The sequence below is a fragment of the Prionailurus viverrinus genome, chromosome D3, assembly GCF_022837055.1.
Source record: "Prionailurus viverrinus isolate Anna chromosome D3, UM_Priviv_1.0, whole genome shotgun sequence".
In the NCBI taxonomy this organism is placed as follows: domain Eukaryota; kingdom Metazoa; phylum Chordata; class Mammalia; order Carnivora; family Felidae; genus Prionailurus; species Prionailurus viverrinus.
In genome coordinates this window covers 7,387,218-7,403,570 of record NC_062572.1, presented here as the reverse complement: position 1 = coordinate 7,403,570, position 16,353 = coordinate 7,387,218, and the positions used below count along the sequence as shown (strand labels likewise).

Sequence of the window (16,353 nt, the reverse complement as noted above, 5' to 3'; positions counted from 1 at the left end):
CCCCAAGTCGGGCTCTGTGCTGACAGCTCAGAGCCTGGAGGCTGCTTCGGATTCTGTGTCTCCTTCTCAGTCTGCCCCTCCCCCACTCATGCTCTGTCTCGGTCTCAAAAATAAATAAACATTAAAACAATTTTTTTTTTTAATTTGTCTAAATCAAGGGTGAGTATAACTGTGGAAGGGCTCAAGGCAGCATTTGAAGGGGTCCTAAAGAGAGAAAGGATTTTGAGGGGAAGGAGAATAAGAGATGCCAAAGCAAAGCTTGCCTCTCATCTAAGATGTTTTATGGCTTCTCTGATAAAAACACAGGAAAACATGGGTTTATCCTCATTACACAAAATGTAAATAATTTGGGACCTTTATTCGGTCAACAAATATTTAATGAGCTCCTGTTATGAGCTAGGCAGTGTTCCACGTATATGGGTGGATTTGGGTAGTGGGGAAAAAAAAAACCACCACGAAGATCCCTGCCCTCATGAAAGATCAATGAGGTTTTATGGAAAAACTTAAAGAAACAAGGTTGGACTAATATTTTACGGTGGACATCTGTCTGGGATGGCTGATAACCTATCTAATAGTGTATAAATCACATTAAAAGACCATAAAAGCAAGCATCAGATACCCTCTCCTGTCTCTCTTATTAAAGACCTTAGGTGGCCATTATGGGATATAAATTGAAATGGTGGAGGAGGAGATGGAGAACAGAGGAGGAAGAGGCTGAAGATGGTCAAGGGCATGGGTTCATCTATGAAATGGGGATGATTTCCTGCATAAGCCAGATTTGGGCCACTGTACTGCCTGCTCCCTTGAAACCAATGGCCAACTTCAGATCGGTTAGTGCCATCAAATCTCTTAAACCAGACTCGTCTTTGTTTTCTCCACACATCCCTAAACCCCAAGGAGAAAGGCCCAGATGAGTTCAAAATGACACAGGGAGAAAAACAAAGTAGTGTATCTTAACACTTAACACTTCATAAATTAAGTTTATTTTCTTTTTAATTTATTCATTTTGAGCAAGAGAGAGAGCAAACAGGGGAGGGGCAGAGAGAGAGGGAGAGAGAGAATCCCAAGCAGACTCCGTGCTGCCAGCACAGAGCCTGATGTGGGGCTTGAACTCACGAACCACAAGATCATGACCTGAGCCAAAACCAACAGTCACTTAACCAACTGAGCCACCCAAGTACCCCTAAATAAACTAAGTTACAAAAAAAAAAAAAAAAAAAAAAAAGACAACCTACAAGAAAAGTAAACTCTTTATTAAGATTTTTAGATATACAGGCACTTGGGTGGTTCAGTTAAGCATCCAACTTTGGCTCAGGTCATGATCTCACGGTTTATGAGTTTGAGCCCCTCATCGGGTTCTGCCTGGAGCCTGTTTCAGATTCTGTCTCCCTCTTTCTCTGCTCCTCCCCCACTCGCATTCTGTCTCTCTCTCAAAAATAAACATTAAAAAAAAATTTTTTTTAAGATTTTTGGATATAAAATTCCAGGTCTTTTAATTAAACCTTTTTCAAATATTTTCAAGAATATGAAGTTTTATAAGGCTGTCTTTTTAAAGTTTTCAAATAGGATTCTAATTGACTTCTACTAAGGGAAAACAGAAAGCCTTACCAGCAGCAGGTGTCTTCAAAGCTGTGCTTCCAGGTTTAAGGATCTTGGTAGGGGCCTTAAGCCCACTTGGTTTTAGCATACTCATTGTCCTTAGGATGTCAAAGCTATTTTTCCTTTGCCTGTTGCCACTATCTTGCCCCAACCATTGATATAACTATGGGTGTTTCTATGGTGAAGTCAGTCTCTGGGTTAAACCTGCAAAAAGAAAAATATAAACAGAATTTAGAATCTATAGGAGGAAGAAAGTAGAAATAACATCTACCATTTTTTTTTTAATGTTTATTTATTTTTGAGAGAGAGAGAGAGAGACAGAATGCAAGCGGGTTAGGGGCAGAGAGAGGGAGACACAGAATCCGAAGCAGGCTCCAGGCTCCGAGCTGTCAGCACAGAACCAGATGCGGGGCTCAAACTAACTGTGAGATCATGACCTGAGCCGAAGTCAGACGCTCAACCGACTGAGCCACCCAGGCGCCCCGAAATAACATCTATTATTAAAGCAGTTTCACAAGCTAAACTTTTCTTTATACATGATGATACACTATCTCCACACATAACCTAGAAAACTCTAGATAAAGACATGAAGATGCGGCTGAAATGGATTTAGAAGCAGTTTACCACCCTACAAACAAGTAGTCGAGCCTAGCAATACATTCATTTTTCTTTACCTAATATTACCAGCTCAGTACAGTGCCTAAAATCCACACATCCACATAACAGGATTTAGAAAAATGTGAAAAAGGAAAAGAAGGGGGCTTTCAAATTTTTATTGCATTCATTTGTATATTGCTCAAGTTTTATGACCACAAGCTGGTATTAATGTACCTTTTTAAGTTCACAGAATTATGCAAAGCTCAATACAAAAGCATATACATGTCAAACTAGAGAGAGGTTCCAACTCTGTAAGAAAAAGCCGTATCTGGGAAGTGAAAGAAAATTGTTTCTGTCCTATCTACAGAGAAACACAATACACTTTTGATTTACTCAAGACCAGGTATGAAACTGCAATTTTTGGGCCCAGGCAAAATAGGATCTTGTCTTATTCTAAGAGAGGAGAAAAACGTAGGAATTTAGGAATATGAGAAAGATTTCTAGACATAACACCTAAAAACAGAATATGAGAAAAATGTTACTGACTCTCTTGTCAAATGATTGTTTTGCACTTTTCTCTGCTAGTAGAGCTGGGATGAGGAAGCACAGATGGATGTCACTCTGCCATTCTTTTTGTTTTGTTTTAATGTTTATTTATTTGAGAGACAGAGAGCAAGTGGGGGAGGGGCGGAGAGAGAGGGAGACACAGAATCTGAAGCAGGCTCCGGGCTCTGAGCTGTCAGCACAGTGCCTGATATGGGGCCCAAACTCGTGAACTCTGAGATCATAACCTGAGAAGAAGTAGGCCGCTCAACTGACTAAGCTACCCAGGCGCCCCTGCCAGTCTGTCTCTCTTACAAGCAATGACGAGCAGCAGCAAAAAATCTGGCCGGGGATGTCAGAAGAGCCTGCTATGCCCCCTAGAGTGGACTGAACAGTGCCCACCCCTCCCCCACCCAGATATATCCATCTAGAACCTGTGAATGTGACCTTATTTGGAATAAGAGTCTTTGCAGATGTAATTCAGTTAAAGATCTTGAGATCATCCTGGGGATTACCTGGCTGGGCCCTAAACCCAATGACAAGTGTCCTTATTAGAGCAAGAGAGCACACCAAGAAGGCTACAAGAAGATGGAGGCAGAGATTGCAGTGATGTGTCCAAAGCCAAGGAGAGCCGACAGCCACCAAAATCTCAGGGACGGGCACTGAAAGGAATGCTCCCTCAGAGCCTCCAGAAGGACCCAACACTATTGGCACATTCATTTCTGACTTCTGGCCTCCAGAACTGTGAGAGAACACATTTCTGTTGTTTTAAGCCACCCAGTTTGTGGTAATTTGTTACGGCAGCCCTAGGAAACGAATACAGCCATGTCAGCTTTTCTGTTCAAAGACAATCAGACTGGACAGAAATCAAACCAAGACAGTTGCCTCATTAGGCTCCATCTGCAGATTCCCCATGAATCTTGAAAGGGTCCAAAATGGTACAAGGTGTTTTTAATAATGTGAAGGGTAAATTGTGTGGCTTGAAGATTCTGATTAACAGAGTAAGAACCACTGTTTACTGGAAGACAATGATTGCCAATCTTGACTATTAATACAAAATTCCAGGACTCCTTTCTATAACCACCATCATCATCATCCCTGCCATCATGGTGGCAATGGGTGTGGGAGTCCATGTGCCAGGGTGGGGAGCTGATTCAGAGTCAGGTTTGAAGCCACCTGCTTTACTGTCAGACCCTCACCATACACAGCCTGTAAGTTTCAAGCAGATGTACTTGTTCTTGCTACTGCCTTAGGTGGAAGGGAATGGCTGAGTCCCCTCTAAGCTGAAAAAGACTACTGACGTGTGCAGAGAATCTGAAGAGGGTGGGGACAGGCTAAGGTCAGAAACTGCCTGGTCCAACATTATAAGGTGAAAGGGTCAGGTAGGTGAGAACAGAACAGACAGAGCACAATGGTCCTGGGGAAGTTATTACGATGGTAAGAAGAGAGCATGACGTGCTCCTTAAAATACTCCACTCAGGCAGAACAGTGAGTTCTTGGGCTCTGGTCAAGCGCTCCTCCCTCAAGAGAGATTGTGAAAAACACCATAATCAGCAACTAGGAAGCTTCGGCCAATTTCAAACTTTGCAGCTCAACACCCTGAGCTCACAAAAATCTGAGCATCTACAAGCCACAGTCAAAAGAACAGAGCATGTGGTTATTAGGAACCTACATTTAGCTAGCTATAAACCCGAAGTCTAGACTTTGTGGCCTAACTGAATGCCTCTGCCTCTTGGTCCATACGAGTCATTTGAATCCCGAAGCAGGGAACTGTGACCAAGATATAACAAAGGAGAAAAGTCTAGTCTGTCTCGATAAAAGAATTAGTAACACCACCCCAATGCTGGGTTTTTTAATCTCCCAATTCAAGTTTCTTCTTCATGTATTATTAATGAATGGCAGGTCAGGCTTACTTCAAAAAAATCAATTCACTGAGAAACAAAAGATCAAAGTCTTGGTCATGGTACCTACAAATCGTAATGACCAAGAAGCAACATCTCCATATAATGTTTCAAGGTCAGTGAATGTCACCTTAAAACTAATCACTTCCAGGGGCACCTGGGTGGGGTAGTCGGTTAAGCGTCCGACTTCAGCCAGGTCACGATCTCGTGGTCCGTGGGTTCGAGCCCCGCGTCGGGCTCTGGGCTGATGGCTCAGAGCCTGGAGCCTGTTTCCGATTCTGTGTCTCCTTCTCTCTCTGCCCCTCCCCCGTTCATGCTCTGTCTCTCTCTGTCCCAAAAATAAATAAATAAATAGATAGATAGATAGATAGATAAATAAAACAAAACTAATCACTTCCAAAATACATGCAAAAGAGAAAAAAAAAAAGACATTCTTGACTCTCTAATATGCTGATGGTAGTTGAATTTCTGATGTTCGTGCTTACCGAATCTCAAGAGTTTTGGACCTCAAATAAGACAAACCACCCTTCTCCTCTGTACAAACCCTCCCAAAATGTACAAACCATAATACACACAGTATTATAATCTAGAAATAGTTTGTATGCATATTATTATCCCACTTGAGGCTTACAATTCTATGGATCAACAATTACTGTCCTTTCGTAACAAATGAATCAACACCTCAGATTAACAGATGTATTTCCTCACTTGTTAATGACTGGCCACCTGAGGTCACTTGGCTGAGCAGCAGAGATATGAACAGCAAGTAGGCCCGATTCCAGAATCCCAAGTTCTTTCCACTGAACCTAACATTCAAAGTTAGGAAGGACCGCACACCACAATGAAAAACATTAGGACTCGGTCTTACTAAGATGACAGACACGTGCAGAGGAGCAAGAGTGCCAAAAGCACAAAGATAACACTGAGTTACTTGCATCTCAAAATAACCTGGAAGGTAGGTGACCGGTTATCAATGGTTGTCCGTTCATGGACAAAGAGAACGAAGGTCTGAGCAGTTAAGTGGCTTTCTCAAGGTCAAAGAAGTGGTGGTGGCACTTTTGAGACCCTGTGCTTTGTGTAATAGATCAGCTCTCTGAAGGCAATCTTCCTCCAAGATAGTAATCCATTCATTCAACAAACATTTCCTGAGAAACTACTATGAAAAAGGCACTCTTCCATTTTCTCATGGGCCCATGCAAAAAGCAGGAAGACCTCTGGGAGGCTCAGAATGAAAGCTGAACACAAAAAATATTTGTCTTTGAGCAAGAAATGGGAGCTTACTGGGGAAATATAGCAGGAACGCCAAGCAGCAGAGTGAACATGAGATTTGCGGTCACAAACTTAAAGCGAAACCAGCCTCCCTTTTCCTCTACTAACCTTTCCTTCCACTAACAAGCTTCTGCTCAGGCACAGGTACCAGGAAGGTGGGGAGCTAAGTTCACTCATAATCAAAATTTTGCCAGTTAAATTAAAATGGAAGGGAAAAACAAGGAGCGATTAAAAAGGGACAGGGAGGGATGCCTGGCTGGTTCAGTCAGCAGAGGATGTAACTCTTTTTTTTTTTTAATTTTTTTTTCAACGTTTATTTATTTTTGGGACAGAGAGAGACAGAGCATGGACGGGGGAGGGGCAGAGAGAGAGGGAGACACAGAATCGGAACCAGGCTCCAGGCTCTGAGCCATCAGCCCAGAGCCTGACGCGGGGCTCGAACTCACGGACCGCGAGATCGTGACCTGGCTGAAGTCGGACGCTTAACCGACTGCGCCACCCAGGCGCCCCAGAGGATGTAACTCTTGACCTCAGGGTTGTGAGTTCAAGCCATATGTTGGGTGTAGAGATTACTTTTAAAAAATAAAATCTTTAGGGGCACGGGGGTGGCTCAGTCAGTTAAGCTTCTGACTTCAGCTCAGGTCATGATCTCATGGTTCATGGGTTCGAGCCCCGTGTCAGGCTCTGTGCTGACAGCTCAGAGCCTGGAGCCTGCTTCACATTCTGTGTCTCCCCTCTCTCTATGCCCGTTCCCCGCTCGTACTCTGTCTCTGTCAAAAACGAATAAACGTTTAAAAAAAAAGAAAGTATTTTTTAATTTAAAATAAATAAATCTTAAAAAAAAAATGAGACAGGGAATCTGAGATGGGTGAAGGAAAGTGAAGATAGGGTAGTTCTGACGGCGAAAAGTAGTGAGGGATGAGACACCTCAACAGGATGGAGGGTGGTAATCATGAGGGTACCAGGTGCTTTAACGACATCCTGTTAAACTACAGATTCTGACTCAGCAGGTCTGGGATGGGGCCTCGGGGGTCTGCTAACACTCCCAAGGGATACTAATGCTCCCTCCCCTTTGAGTCGAGAGATAAGAGGTGACGGTGAGAGTGAGAAGCTTCAAGGTTTTGACCAGGGAGATGGAACACAGTGGCCTGAGTGTGGAAGCGATTTTACAAAGGACGAGAGAGTCCACAGATAAAGGGAGTGGAGAAGTTAAAACGAATCAGAGAGAGAGACTGAGGTCAGGGCAAGTCAGCTGCAGGGGTACACCAGGTGGTAGAAGAGCTGGGGCTTCTGAAGGCCTGAGAAGCAGTTTAGGCCAACAATCACACCAGCCTGGCCCTGAGTTACCTCCCTGAGGGCTACAGGGGAGGTGGGAGGCAGTCTTCAGAGGCAAGTGTCAGATAAGGCAAGGAGGGAAGGAGGCTGTTCACAGAAGAGGATGGGGACATAGGAGACTGATCCTTACAACCTGAATTACAGAAGGTGAGTTCGAGTTTGGGAAGAAAAGAAGGAGTGAAGGATTGGGCTAAATGAGGTGAACCCAGAAGCACAGGAAGGGATAGTATGAAATTATCCGTCCTCCGCTGTAATGAAGAGGTAGTATGCTCTTGTGCACTCTCTCTCTCAAAATAAACAAACTAAAATTTTAAAAAATTTAAAAGAAATCCAACCCTTAAATACATGCCTTTTTAATACTCTGCAGGAACATGGCAAGGAGACAGGAAGCACCTCAGCTGTGCCCCACTGCGTCTCAAAGAAGAACTTGTACAACAGAGAAACGCGCTCAATTAGCCACTTCTTTAGGGAACACCTATTGTACCTGAAAAAAATGACTGGTCAACTATGGCTACTGAGGCTTGGGTAATCTGGCAGACATTCTCTTGAAAATGAACTATGTGACCCTGTCCCTTCAAGGAAGGGTTATCTTTGTTAACAAAGATAAATTTTACAGACTTCAAGCTGTATAAGAAGCTTGAAGTCATACTTCAAGACAGTATGGTACTGGCACAAAAACAGACAATCAACAGAACAGATCAATGGAACAGAATAGAGAACCCAAAAATGGACCTACAAGTGTATGGCCAACTAATCTTTGACAAAGCAGGAAATCTTGCCATTTGCAACTACACGGATGGAACTAGACGGTATTACACTAAACGAAATTAGAAAGACAAATATCATGACTTCACTCATATGAGTACTTTGAGATAAAAAACAAATGAACATAAGGGAAGGGAAGCAAAAATAATATAAAAACAGGGAGGGGGACAAAACCTAAGAGACTCTTAAATATGGAGAACAAACAGGATTACTGGAGGGGATGTGGAGGGGGGATCGGCTAAATGGGTAGGGGCATTAAGGAATCTACTTCTAAAATCATTGTTGGACTATATGCTAACTAACATGGATGTAAAATTACAAAAATAAATTAAATATAAGCACAGATTTAAAAAAAAAACAAAGGTAAATTCTAGGTATTCAAGAGAAACTTCAAATTTTGGAAAACATATCCTCCACTGTGAGCTTGACAGTTTCCCAATACTGAAGAATTCTCTGATGAAATCAACAGGATTAACAAATGTAATTTTTTGATATTATAATGAAATGTGCCAGAATATGGAAATGTGCCGTAACTCAGTGAATCAATCTTTTTCAACGGACAATGCATAATGTTACAAAATCACTCATGGGTAAAATATTCATTCAAAGCACAAATTAAACCAATGGACTGTTATGTAACAATAGAAGTTCATTCATATGGTTTCAGATTCCACTTTTAATAAACTACAACCTATCAAATTTTGGTAGAAGAAAATCCATAACTATCTGAAAATGCTCTTAAAAATACTCCTTTCCCTTCCTCTTCATCCGTTGAGGCCAATTTCCTTCATGTGCATCAACCAAAACGATTCACTACAGATCGAATGAGGAAGCAGCTGTCTCCTATTAAGCCGTCTTCTATTAAAGAGATTTGCAAAAATGTAAAAACAATGCCATCTTCGTTCAAGTTTTTATTTTAGAGAAAGTTACTCATTAAAAATTTATGTAACGTGTAATGGATTTCTAATTTCTGATGAAGTAATATTTCCAGCTTTAATTTCTAAATGGTATAAACATCAATAGATAAAACCTAAATAAAGAAAAGCTCTCTGGACACCTCAATAATTTTTAAGAATGTAAAAGGGTCCTAAGGAAAAAAGTGTTGAGAACTGCTGTTCTATCCATTTGTGCTTTGTATTTAGAGTTGCAAAGGTTGAAAACCCCCATTCCCTAAGGGCTTCCAGAAGCATGTGCTTCTGGCTCAGAGAGTCACAGATGCGGACGCCAAGTTAGCAAGTACAGTATTTACTACTGTATTACCACTGGCACAGCGCTGTGCTGGCGGGTGAGTGATATAACTGAACTTAAAATTTGTGGGAAGACTTTACGTACATAATGCAAAAAGAACACAATTATCCATTAATATTGGGGTATTTATATATGTAAACCAGGCATTTCTCTAAGTTGGTTATCAGATGGAATGGTACTCCAAATTAGTTCTCAAAATGTGCAGCATCATCAGCATCACCTAGAAACTTATCAGGGCCCTCCCCCACCCCAGACTTACTGAAACAAACTCTGGGTGGGGGACCAGCTGCTTGTATTTTTAGCCCTTCTGGTGATTCTGATGCTTACATTCAAGAACCACTCACTGCCGAACAATCGATAAAAGTCACCTGAGGTTCATTTTCTCAATTACATGCACATGAACCATCCACGTGTCCGATTCCCCAAATACCACTACAGAAGCCTCAGCGTTTCACTCCTCTGTGCTTTCGTTTCAGGTGGTTCACTCAGCCTTGAATGCCCTCTCCAAGTCTAGTTACCTCCATCTGCTGAAACCTTACACAAGGGCAGATTCAGGCACTCATCTGACCCACAAACCCTTCTCCAATGCTCACCAATGAAAATGTGTAACTTCCTGTAGTACTGAATCTGTACATCTTCCTAGCACCTGGCACACTAAGTTGTGTGTGTCGTCTATGCGCTCCACCAGACTGTCTTTTAGTCATTGTTATATTCCCCACAGTACTTTATAAACAATGCTCACTAAAGAAAATGAATGAGGGGGGTGCCTGGGTGGCTCAGTCGGTTGAGCATCCAACTTTGGCTCAGGTCATGATCTCACAGTCCGTGAGTTCGAGCCCCGCGTCAGGCTCTGTGCTGACAGCTCAGAGCCTGGAGCCTGCTTCAGGTTCGGTGTCTCCTCTCTCTGCCCCTCCCCCACTTGTGCTCTGTCTCCCTCTGTCTCTCAAAAATAAATAAATGTAAAAAAAAAAAAAAAAAGAAAATGAATGAGGGGCGCCTGGGTGGCTCAGTCGGTTGAGCGCCTGACTTTGGCTCAGGTCGTGATCTCACAGCTCTGTGGGTTCAAGCCCCACATCGGGCTCTGTGCTGACGGCTCAGAGCCTGGAGCCTGCTTCAGATTCTGTGTCTCCCTCTCTCTGCCCCTGACCCACTTGCATTCTGTCTCTGTCTCTCTCAAAAATAAATAAACATTAAAAATTTTTTTTAAAAAGAAAAAAAAGAAAATGAATGAGGAAAATAGTCTTAATTGTTTCAATAATTCTACACGCACGCCAGTCAGAGTGTATCAGTATTTTAAAAGATTATACTTGGTGCTTGCTACAGGTGACAGAAAAATACATGCATAGACCTAAACTCAAGGAGTTTATAATGTAGTTGGGAAGAAAAGACCCACATATATGAAAAATAACTAAGATTACAATGTAACTTACAAGAAATACCAAACCATGCAATGATCCTGGAAGTGTTTTTAGAAGATGGAAGGATGGAGTGGATTAAGGCAGAAAGAAAACGCTTCATGGCAAGGAAGGATTTCAGCAAGGGCTCAAAGGAAAGTAACAGCCTTGTACAGGTGTCAGCAGTCAGGATATTAAGAAGTCCCAGAGAAAAGACTTCAGAGGAGGAGAGGAAGGAGGAGGAAAGGTATAAAGCATGTGGGTAAAACACTGAGCAGCTTGGTTTGGCTAACATCAGAAGATTCTTGCAATAAATCAAGTTAGACAAGAGCTTTAGAATTCAATCAAAAAAATTTACTATGATCAGCTTTTACTTCAAGATTCTAGTGGTAGGAAATGAAAGATGTCTGGAGTTTCCTCTTAAACCCTAAATTTATTTCAGTTGTTCATTTCAGTGATCTTAACCTGGCTATCATTGTCAAGCAAAGATTTAAACCAAGGGTTGGCAGGCTTTTTCTCGTGGCATGCCAAGTCTTCACTCACTCAAACCGTGGGTACAAGTAACAGATGGGGGCTGCCGGGGGCAGGTCTTAAATTTCAGGAAGAGGAGCCATGAGCATCTGAAGTCAGTGATCAAAATGGAAATACAGAGGAAGGTTCTCATCTCAAATCCTTCACATACATAACACCTTAGCAAGGATAAATTTGCAGGGGCTATAAAAATTAGATACCACTGAACATACATGACAACTCTGGCCTCTCTACTACTCTGCACGTAGTAGGGCAGACCAGAAATCCCACGAACTACTTTGCCTTGATAATGTGAACATGAATAAAGGGAAACCTCACTAACATGGAGTCAGGAGGCCAGGAGGGGGAGTTCTCAAGCAGTATCAGTCACGAATTGTCAATGACCAATCCCAACACAATTGTCAACAGGAAAGAATCCTCAATTACAGGCCCCAACAGCATAAGATGTATACAGCATCTCCTCCAAGAAATTGACTACCTCACTCAGCCAATGAGGAACAGTCATGACCCTGAACTCTTGTCTTTCTCCGATGGACTCTTCTCAAAAACTTACCCTTCCCAACTTCCACCTTCTCCATAGAATAACGTGCTTACTTTGTTGGACTGGCCTATGGTTTTTGCTACCACCTGCTTATCTTGAATTGCAATTCTCTGCTATTCCAGAGTCAACTCATTTTTGCTGGTAAAATAACTGTTTTAAGATTTTTAGAGTGTCTTACCATCAACTGTTCATGTTGGTCTGTAAGGCACACTGAAAGCTAAATGTTCTAGATCTGCACTACCCAGGATGGTAGTCACTAGCCACATGTGCTGTTTAAACTTTAAACTCTTACAAAATGAAATAAAAATTCAGCTCCTCAGTCGCATCAGCCACATTTCAAGTGCTCAATAAGCACAGCGCAACATATACAACAATTTCTACCATGCCAGAAAGTTCTATTGAATAGCACTGTTCTAGAACCTCCTCCATCCAGGGAGGATCTCCATGTCAAATGTAATCACTTGAGTAAATTTTAAGGTTATCTCAATAATACTGCTTTGGTCAAAAGTATCCTTGACTCCTCTTTTAGAATTAACTTCAGAGACAGTTTGTTAAGTTGTACTTTATTGGTGACCCAAAGTGGTAATGACTACTCAATCTCTCAAAGCTCTTCATTGGACTTGACTCTAAAACACTACTGGCTGTTTCCAAAATTTGAATTAAAAAAAAAAAAAAAAAACTTTAAAATATGATGTGCAAAAAAATAATAAAATAAGATGTGCAACTACTTAACATAGCAAAAATGTATCCAAGGCACACAGACAATTCCAAGAATTCCCAGAATTATTAATGGCTCTATCACTGTAATAAATGAACAACACTTCCCTAGATGACAAAACCTAAGTTCTGGTGTACTTTTTTCATTTATTTATTTATTTAAGTAATCTCTACACTCAACATGGGGCTCAAACTCATGACCCTGAGATCAAGAGCCACATTCTCCACCGACTGAACCAGACAGGAGCCCCTTTTTTCATTTTTTAAAATATTTATTTACTTACAGAGAGAGAGGGAGAGGGAGAACCCCAGGCAGGCTCCACACTGTTGGTATAGGGCCCAAAACAGGGCTCAATCCCACAAACCGTGAGATCATGACCTGAGCCAAAAACAAGAGTTGGATGCTCACCCAGAAATGGACCCACAAACATATGGCCAACTAATCTTTGACAAAGCAGGAAAGAATATGCAATGGAATAAAGACAGTCTCTTCAGCAAATGGTGTTGGGAAAACTGGACAGCGACATGCAGAAAAATGAACCTGGACCACTTTCTTACACCTTACACAAAAATAAACTCAAAATGGATGAAAGACCTAAACATAAGACAGGAAGCCATCAAAATCCTCAAGGAGAAAGCAGGCAAAAAGCTGTTTAACCTCAGCCGCAGCAACTTCTTACTCAACATGTCTCCAGAGGCAAGGGAAACAAAAGCAAAACTGAACTATGGGACCTCATCAAAATAAAAAGCTTCTTCACAGGAAGGAAACAATCAGCAAAACTAAAAGGCAACCGGCAGAATGGGAGAAGATATTTGCAAATGACTAATAAAGGATTAGTAACCAAACTCTATACAGAACTTCTCAAACTCAACACCCAAAAAACAAATAATCAATCCAGTGAAGAAATGGGCAAAAGTCATGAATAGACATTCCTCCAAGGAAGACATCCAGATGGCCAACTGACACATGAAAAAATGCTCAACATCCATCATCAGAGAAACATGCACCAAAACCACAATGAGATACCACCTCACACCTGTCAGAATGGCTAACATTAACAACTCAGGCAACAACAGATGTTGGTGAGGATGCAGAGAAAGAGGAACTCTTTTGCACTGCTGGTAGGAAGGCAAACTGGTGCAGCCACTCTGGTCAGTTGGAGGTTCCTCAAAACTGTTCACACAAACAGTGTGGAGGTTCCTCAAAAAACTAAAAATAGAACTGCCCTATGACCCAGCAAGTGCACTACTAGGTATTTACCCAAGGGATACAAGTATGCTGTTTCGAAGGGGCGCATGCACCTCAATGTTTATAGCAGCGCTATCAACAATAGTCCAAGTATGGAAAGAGCCCAAATGTCCATCGATGGATGAATGGATAAAGATAAATACACAACACATAATATATATAATGGAGTATTACTAGGCAATCAAAAAGAATGAAATCTTGCCATTTGCAACTATGTGGATGGAACTGGAGGGTATTATGCTAAGTGAAATTAGTCAGAGAAAGACAAATATCAAATGACTTCACTCATATGAGGACTTTAAGGTAAAAAAACAAATGAACATAAGGGAAGAGAAGCAAAAATAATATAAAAACAGGGAGGGGGACAAAACATAAGACACTCTTAAATATAGAGAACAAACAGAGGGTTACTGGGGGGGGGGGGTTATGGGGGGGGGTGGGCTAAATGGGTAAGGGGCATTAAGGAATCTACTCCTAAAAACATTGTTGCACTATATGCTAACTTGGATATAAATTTAAAACTAAATTAGTTTTTTTTTTTTTTAAAGTAGGGATGGGAGACCTAAAACTGATCCAAATCACCTAAATGTATAAATAAAAAAAGAGAGTTGGATGTTCAACTGAGGCACCCAGGTGCCCCATTTTTAAAGCCAGTCACATTACTTATAATCTCAATTTCCAAACCGTAATACTGCAACAGACTATACACTAACCCCCAGAATCCTATATTTACATCATTGACTAATGCCATAGTTCCAGTATTTTTTCAAGCGAAGAACCATTTGTAAAATACTTATCGCTAAAACTCACTTCTGAACAAAGATAGCTACTATTTTGCTAGTACATTCTCAAATGGGAGATGCAGGGAGGGATCCAGGACACATAGATGGTTCAGGGGCACCAACTCTTCTGGTTCTCTTCTCATTAAAAGGTTTACATTTCACTTAACTGGAAGCTTTGTTGCTAAACATCAACACGAGAGGAACAGGGCTTTGTTCTTTTCCCTGTGTAACCTACAGGTTTATTTTGAGAGACAAAAAAAAAAAAAAAAAAAAAAAGGTCAGGCCTCAAGCAACAATTTTGAAGTAGATTAATATCCTAGTTTGTGATTTAACTCTGAGATCTGACCTAAATAACAAATTTTAAAAGGACAAGATATTTATTTCAGGGAAACAAATAACCTTAGAAGACTTATCCTCTTTCGTATTTCCCAAAAAGAAGTGTGTTTTGCATGTTTTGAGAATGTCAGCTTTACTCCAAGTTAGTATTCCAGAAAGTAGAAATACTCTCCTCCACCCAACAAAAAAATGTGTTCTACCCTCTGGGAAATCAAGATTTAGTACACATTTGTTTAGTGTGTTAGATGTTAGATACTGGAAAAGATCAGCACCTAGGGAAGTTCCAAGTGATTAGGATAATGCCAGTACATAATAAGCACTGAAACAGCTATTATTTCTAAGAATCCAAACACCCCACTTTCCTATCAGATAGAATTTCTCTTGCTACAACACAGTATTTTAACAGGAAATTACATAAATGTCAGTCTTTCATTCTGAACAGATTTCCAGAAATGGTGGTTACAGTTCAAGACAACACCCTTCTCAAAATATAGAATAAGCTTACTGTACTTTTTTTTAAACAGAGAGCATTTTTTTAATGTTTATTTATTTTTGAGAGAGACAATGCACATGCTACTGGGGGAGGGCCAGAGAGAAAGGGGGACAGAAGATTCCAAGTAGGCTCTGCGCTGACAGCAATGAGCTGGATTCGGGGCTAGAATTCACAAACCATGAGATCATGACCTGAAGAAATCAGACGCTCAGCTGACTGAGCCACCCAGGTGCCCCTGCAGTTACTCCTTTTAATAAGCTATCTCTGCCTCATAAAAACATCCAGATAAAGATAAAAATTGCTTTTAGGAAAAAAACCAATGGGTTAATTACCAAGACCTTGGAAAGAAGAAAAATCAAAATAAAAACATGACTCATCAATTCCAAGGTTGGAAGTGAAGCCAGAGCCATCTAACACTATGCAAAGCACAATGAGCAAGTACTGTTTCAAGTGCCCCAGGAAACTACCAAACTGCCATTGTAAGATACCTCGGGGATCACTCCCCCTCTGCTATGACTGACCCACTACCATTCAGACCCCACCTGGATAACCCTTCCATGAAAGAGATCTTGCAGAGGGAATAGGAATTCGAAAAAGATTCAGGGTGCCGGGTGGCTTGGTCAGTTAAGCATCTGACTTCAGCTCAGGTCATGATCTCATGGTTCTTGGGTTTGAGCGCCATGTCAGGGTCTCTGCTCTCAGTGCAGAACCTGCTTTGGATCCTATGTCTCCCTCTCTCTCTGCCCCTCCCCCATTCGTTCTCTCTCTCTCTCTCTCAAAAATAAATTCTAAAAAAGTTTTTTAATCAAATATTCAGTTCCATTCTCCTTGCATAAGAATATATCTTGAAAACACAGAAATATTTGTAATAACGAAAACTAATTTAAAGCAGTTAAATGTCCCTGTAGCTAAAATTCACTTCAAATTTGCAGTTTCAAGTTTCTATAACCTATGTTTACAGGATGGCTCATTTCTAAGAAGCTGTCTCAAAGACGTCCCAGTTAAAGAGAGACATTTGAAAGGGAACACACCTAGAGGACCCATAAAGGGCTC

General features: G+C 41.2%; 1 protein-coding gene and 1 non-coding gene across 19 annotated transcripts in view; one reads left to right on the top strand and one right to left on the bottom strand.

Annotated features, from left to right (window-relative positions):
• The window catches only part of CLIP1 (CAP-Gly domain containing linker protein 1), a 125,622-nt gene that overhangs the window by 87,657 nt on the left and 21,612 nt on the right, over positions 1-16,353 (bottom strand). For 17 of the 18 annotated variants that reach the window (XR_007145779.1, XM_047827530.1, XM_047827529.1 and 14 more), the window contains exon 2: positions 1,609-1,803. Coding sequence is in view for 17 of the 18 variants with exons in the window: in XM_047827530.1 (XP_047683486.1) it covers positions 1,609-1,693 (85 nt within the window). In the remaining variant the exon portion in view is untranslated. Of the gene's footprint in view, positions 1-1,608; positions 1,804-14,499; positions 14,627-16,353 lie in introns of those variants that run through there. The other variant, XM_047827520.1, reaches the window with a different exon arrangement.
• TRNAQ-UUG (transfer RNA glutamine (anticodon UUG)) lies at positions 10,253-10,338 on the top strand. The gene has a single exon. It is a non-coding gene; the product is annotated as a tRNA-Gln (tRNA).